At 53.0% G+C, this 6676-nt stretch overlaps 1 protein-coding gene across 1 annotated transcript in view; it reads left to right on the forward strand.

The window, feature by feature from the left end:
- Positions 1 to 5554, forward strand: part of RTN4RL1 (reticulon 4 receptor like 1) — a 28870-nt gene extending 23316 nt beyond the window's left edge. The window contains exon 2 of the mRNA XM_062629928.1: positions 2435 to 5554. Coding sequence (XP_062485912.1) covers positions 2435 to 3798 — 1364 coding nt within the window. The 3' untranslated portion in view covers positions 3799 to 5554. The remainder of the gene's footprint in view (positions 1 to 2434) is intronic.
- The last annotated feature ends 1122 nt before the right edge of the window (positions 5555 to 6676 follow it).

Raw genomic sequence — 6676 nt, forward strand, 5'->3', positions numbered from 1 at the left:
CAGCCATTAGCTCAAAACCTGTTAATTAAAGAGATGGACTCACTTCCCTCTGACCTTTACCTCTGGAGTTATCCCTGTGGGCAGGGAGCTGTTAACCACCGTGCTCCCTTTCGGCAGGAGCCTCTACCTTGGCCGTGCTCCAGGGAGACCCAAGCTGCCTTCATCCATCGCCACGCGTTGCTAACAGCCGCCTGTCATCACCATCCCTATACATGAAATCCTGTATGCTCCCAGATCCCTGGCCGGCTCCACCTCCTGTCAGTAATCCCGTTAGCCTGGCAACTGTCGTGTCACGGAAGAGCGCATAAAACTGTTGTTTGGAAGCAATATGTAATCTTCCAACCTGCTGCTTATAGCTGGGAGATGGTTTATTGATTCAGACCCTTGTGATTTGGTATTTGCAATAACAGACTCCGCATGTGGGAGATCATCACAGCACTTGTGCCTGGCAGGATCTTACTAATAAACATCAGACCTACAGAAGGCTTCGTGCCTCGGTGTCACCGGGGTAAGACGGGGAACATGAAGCCGTCCTACCTTGGCGAAGCACATCCATGGGTTAAAAAAACCCCAGCAGAACACATCTACAAATGTAGCTTTACCCTTAACCATCCTTATCTGGCACTCGGATATCACAATATCCTCAGGATACGGCTGTTCCCCAGGCTGTGCTCGCACGAGTCACAGCGAGGGCTCCCGTTTTGGCAGGGACCGCTCGGTAGTCAGCGCTGGCAATGATGCTCCCACCACCACAGCCCCTCTGCCATCGCAAAGGCACGATACCAGAGCCAAAACGCTACGGTGGTGACTTGGAGAGCGTTCCTTTTCCTACACAGCCGTAGGAGTTGTCGTGAGTTGGTGACTTACAGCCCCTTGCTGGCAGCGACACAGGGATGAGACATCAATCCCCGTGGCCAATGCTTCGTTTCCGAAGGGCAGTGCCTGGAGGAAGGCTCCCTCTTCTCATCGCAGCCAAGGCTTGGGCCAACGCTTTGGCTAGTGATGCTATTATTTTCCTATTCACAGCGCAGTCAGCGATGACTGCCTCTTACTGGTGATTTATGGAGGGTCTGAATAACCCTGTTTATCTAAAAACGACACAACTTTGCCTTGAAAGGATGAGTCCAGATGGACGTGTCACCTGCTGTTAACTAAATAGCAATAGATCTCCACGCCAGGCAAAAGGCAAGGGTAACCACAGAGTTATCCTTCAAACACAATTAATAAGGGAGCAGCGAGAGGGTTTTGCCTCCCACTTGCGTTCAGCTGCAGGCACTCGAAAGAGGGACTGAACAAGCCCAAGGGGTCCAGGCTCATGGATTCGCTGGTGATGACGGCGTGGAGTAATTAGAGATGAACTTCACTTCCACTCTTGTTTTTCACGTTCTTACAAGCTGAGCAGGACTCGTGGGCAGGATGACACCGGCAGCTCTGCGTTGCTCCCGTGTTACTCCCTTCCCCTGTAAGAAGTCCAGAGGCAGAATTCATTAGACACAAGCAAATTCTGTGTGTGAGAAGGGGGGGGGGAGAAGCTGGATCTAGGAGGAAAATCTGAATGAAAAATGACAGGTCTGGTGCCACGAGTCTGGAAAGCCACCGGGCGCAGAAGGAATAGCCTGAAAGCAAGCCTGGTGCGAGGAGTGGGAGCGAGACGGGAATGGGGCGGCGTAACCAGCACTCTGAGAGCTGAGCGGAGGGAGGGGATGATTGCTGCCTTCTTCTCTGCAGCGAGAAAGCCAAGGTCCTCTAAGGCTGTAGCCTTAGAGGATGCAATATGCTTTGCCACAGGACATCCATTTGGAAACGTGTCTTGAGCAGCCCGCTCCCAAGCGAAGGTTTCGGCTCAGCCTTTCCCACCAACTGCTGACAACGCGTTTCCTTGTAAACCCCTTGGGTTTCGGGGTGGGGAAGGCGGTGTCTGACAACGGTAGTGAAAAGAGGTGGTGGGGATGGGTCTGTGCTGAGCACTGGAATTTCGGGTGGTTTGCTGGGAATTGCTAAAGCTCTGTGCCTTTTCCTCTCTGATATGGAAGCGCGGGTGATTAAAGGGATGCATCACAGGAGGGATGGGCACCTACGAGGGTTGGCATCTCCTCTGTTTGCTCTCACACCTTTGCACCATGGCGTTCCCTTCACTGTGCTGCCCGCCTGCGGGCAAGGAGGGGGCTTTGCTCCTTGTGGATTCTCCCTGGGAAGGTTTCTCCTGCCTGTTTCAGGCTGGGAACACAACCACGTGCCTGGTGCAGGCAGGGATTACTCCCTACATCACGTTTAAGCCACCACTCATCGCGGCAGCGTGGGTACCTCATGAGCGGAGAGGAGGGCTGAGTTAATAGGGAGTGTTTCTCACCCGGAATAGTCCCCATGGAAGGCGATGGGTGGGTGGGAGGCTCCCGGGTCCCCGCTGACGCCGCTCTCCCCTCTCTCTGCACAGGGGGGTTTGCAGAGCTGCTGCTGGTGCTGCTGGGGCTGAAGGTGCCCAGCGCCTTGGGCTGCCCCACTGACTGCGTGTGCTACCCGTCCCCTATGACCGTCAGCTGCCAGGCTCACAACTTCGTGACCATCCCCGAGGGCATCCCTGAGGATAGCGAGAGGATCTTCCTCCAGAACAACCAGATCACCTTGCTGCTGCGGGGCCACTTCAGCCCCTCCATGGTCACCCTCTGGATCTACTCCAACAACATCACCTTCATCGACCCCAACACCTTCGATGGGTTCGTCAACCTGGAAGAGCTGGACCTGGGGGATAACCGCTACTTAAGGGCTTTAGCTGCAGACACTTTCCAAGGGCTGGTGAAACTCCATGCCTTGTATCTGTACAAGTGCGGGCTGAGCTCCCTCCCCAGCGGGATATTCGGTGGCCTCCACAACCTGCAATACCTTTACCTGCAAGACAACCACATCGAGTTCCTTCAGGATGATATTTTTGTTGACTTGGTTAACCTCAGCCATCTTTTTCTCCATGGAAACAAGCTCTGGAGCCTCCATCAGAACACATTCAGGGGACTAATAAACCTGGACCGGCTGCTCATCCATCAAAATCAGCTGCAGTGGATTCACAGGCGGGCTTTTCATGACCTCCGAAGATTGACCACCCTTTTCTTGTTCAATAACAGCCTCTCAGAGCTGCACGGGGACTGCTTGGCCCACTTGGGAGCCTTGGAGTTCCTCAGGCTGAACGGGAACCCATGGAGCTGCGACTGCAAAGCCCGTTCGCTCTGGGAATGGCTGCACAGGTTCAGAGGCTCCAGCTCCAGCGTCATCTGCGAGTCCCCTGAGCAGATGCACGGCAAGGACCTCAAGGTGCTAAGAGCAGAAGACTTTAGGAACTGTTCAGGGTCCGAGTCGCTCCATCAGATCAAAACACACACTTTCTCCACAGCAGACAGAGGAGCCTCCAAAACCCATCACCCTCACCACTCCTCCAAGGAGAAAGGCAAGGAGAGAGGGGCTGAGAACAGTTTGCACAGCAGCCAGCCCGCCGTCCCCCCCGGCTCCCGGCCGGGCTATCGCAAACCCGGCAAGAACTGCACCAGCCACAAAAGCCGTAACCGAACCTCCAAACCGGGCTCCTTGGGACCGCGGAAAAACGGGCAGGAGGTTCCAGACTACGTGCCTGACTATCAGCACAAATACAGCTTCGGGGCGATGCCCACGCTGCCCACGAAACGCAAGGGTAAGTGCACCCAGCGGACGCCCATCCGCCCGCCCAGCGGGGTGCAGCAGGCAGCCGGTTGCTCGGGGCTCAGGGCATCGCTCCTGGTCTTCATGGCGGTGGTAGCGGCCGTCATCCGCTGAAGCGCGGCGCGAGCCCGCACTGCCACCGATCTACAAAGGACCGGAGTTTCTTTTCTTCTTCTTTTTTTGTACGTGGCTAGCGTTGGCCTGGCGAAGGGAAGAACGTTGTCTCGGCTTCTGATGGTCTCTCTCTCCGTGCCCCGGAAGGGCTGCCAACGCGGACTTGTGCCGAACGCAGCGGGAGCGGATTAAAAGGCATTATCACACCTTGTCACAAACAGCCTAACCGAGCACCCACAACAACAAACAACAAAGCCAACCTTGCAAGAGAGCAGATAACAGGGACGGTAGCCAATTGGTCGGTGACAACAACCGGACACATGGACTGTACCCGTGCTCTTGTGAGATCCTGTTCGTGCTGGAACGGCCCCTCCGATTACTGACAGGAACATAACTGCTGTAAAGACGATCACCGATTAAGCCTACGTTGTTTCTCTGAAAGCAAGTGCAAGGACACGGATACCGATGTAATAAAGACATCGGTTCTCCCATGGTTTAGCCCTTTTTGGCTCCAAACCCAGAGGCCAAAGTTGGCTGGGAAGCTCTTAGAAGACAATCTCAACCCCCTGAATATCTCAGGCATTACAGCAGAACAGGGCTTTGCCTGCTGGGCTTGGAGTAGCCAACAACCAAAGGAAAGACTGATTCGAGGTGGATGGAAACAAAGAACCAACCCCGACAAAGCCAACACTTAAAGGAATGAGGTACCTGCAGGAGGTGCGTCTTTTTGTAACCCCTGTTCACACACCTGAAAAGAAACCCAGACCCAACAGATGCACAGGCTCCCCCCCTCTTCCCCTCAGCTATCCATATGTATGTCTTATAATGTTTATAAACTATATGGAAACTATATCTTTGGAACTAAGGATTGTATTGTGGAATTTATAGCAGACCAGTATATGGTTTTCCTTTTTCTTTTCCTCAAGACAACCAACCGGCAGCAGTGCCTACAGATGCTGAAAGCCATCGGGCGGGCTCAGTACGCGCGGGGCAGGGGGGGTACCAGGACCAATGTTCTCAGCCATGCAGAGCACTAAACTGTGGGAGGGGGGTGGTTGTATGAGACGCAGCAAAGCCCATATGCAGAGAGCCAAAACTCACCCTTACGTCCTAATCTGTAACTGGGGGGAGAGAGAGATTAGTTAGTCCGAATATATAGAGCCATAGAGCTCTGTCTCCGGAGAGAGGTGCAAGGCCCCAAGGAGGAAAGGGGCTTTTGGGGGGGGCTGGAGACAGAGAGGGGCTTCCAGCCATGGCGGTGGCGTGAGGACCTTTATAGGTGGACCAAGGTTTTCAATGGGGCAGCAAGGAGCAGTTCCAAGGCTGCGGATAGTCCTGATAGCATCAGAAGAGGTTTTTCCTACGAGGAATAGGTTGTGTCATGGGAAGGGTCGGAGGAAGGATAACCTACAGCTCCTGGAGGGCTGGCGAGAAGCGCAGAGCCCAGGGTTTCTGGTCCATCACAGGAGGGAAACATAGATGGTCCAAGGCAGCTGTACAAAGCAGCTTGAGGAGAGGTGGAGGAGAGGGAGCACATCTGCTTGTTCCCCTCATCCTGAATCCAACTCTGTGGCAGAGGGATGCGTTTGCTGGTCGGGGGCACGGCAGAGCTGGTGGCTTCACCCAGGAGGTGCGAATTCCCTGTCAGCGTGGATGTGCGAGACCAAACAGACACTGAAGTTAATGAAACAAGGGAAATAAAAGTGATCTTGGACAAGAAAAGGCTGCTGTGCGTTCTGTAACCGTACCCCAGCGGCGGCACGTTTCTATCCATGCGCTTTGGGGATGGAAGAGGGCATTTATGCAGTGGCACATCCCCTGGGGGTATCTGGGAATGCAAAGGGAATTGGCAGCTTGGGGGGGGGGGGGGGTGTACAGCCTCTTCTGCCCATCTCACAAGTGAGGAGGACAAGGGCTTGGGTGCTTCGCTTTTAAATACCCTTCTTGGGAAATGGCAAGGAGAAGAAAGGAGGAGGTTACTTCATCAAACCCTCTTCCAGCTCCTACCCAAACTTTTCTGTCTACAGAGCTCTAAAGCTCCACTAAAGGGATGTCCAATGCAGCCAGAACAAATAAGCCGTGATCTGAAATAGCTCCCTCATGTCCTACTCTCTATAACCAATAGCAACTGAATGAGTCTGGCACTGTCCCTTAGAAGTGGAGGATGTTGTTATGTTGGTTATTTCGCTTCATACTCTGGAAATCAAAGCTCTCACTGGGAGAATGAAGGAGAGGAGCACTTTATTAATATTTCCCTTTCAGTTTGTGTGTAACTCCTGTAATATCGGAGTGAAATGTCAGCACAGGAGATGCTAATGCTTTCTAAATGATGTGGGTGCAGCAGGCGCGATGGATAGCCTTTGAGAGGAATTGTAGCCGAACAGATTACGCCTGGCTCAAAACCCTAATTGTATTTTTAGTATCTTTTCCTTTAACACGTAGGAGAAATAAAGGCAACTCCACGGTGTATTACAAGCCTTGTCAATCAAGTGCTCTAACTCCCAGCAATAAAGGCTACTGGTTTAAAAACCGGAATGGAGACATGATGCGCTGCTAAATAAGAGATGTCACTTGACATGGTGTCGTGCTTCAGCCCAGCAGGTAGTTAAATAGCACACAGCACTTGCTCACTCACTGCCCTCCCCACAGCGAGACAGAGGAGAGAACTGGGAAAAAGAGAGTGAAATTCATAGGTTGAGATAAAGGCAGTTTAATAGGATAGAAAAGGAAGGGGAAATAATGATGATGGGGAAAGAATTAGGATACAGAAAACAAGCGATGCACAACCCGCTGCTTTATAAACTGAGCGTAACATCATATGGCGTGGGATATCCCCGCATCATTTGGGCTCTATGGTCCTGGCTGGGTCCCCTCCCAG

The sequence above is a fragment of the Pezoporus occidentalis genome, unplaced genomic scaffold, assembly GCF_034315485.1.
Source record: "Pezoporus occidentalis ecotype Australia unplaced genomic scaffold, CSIRO_AGI_Poc_V1 ctg343, whole genome shotgun sequence".
Lineage (NCBI taxonomy): Eukaryota > Metazoa > Chordata > Aves > Psittaciformes > Psittacidae > Pezoporus > Pezoporus occidentalis.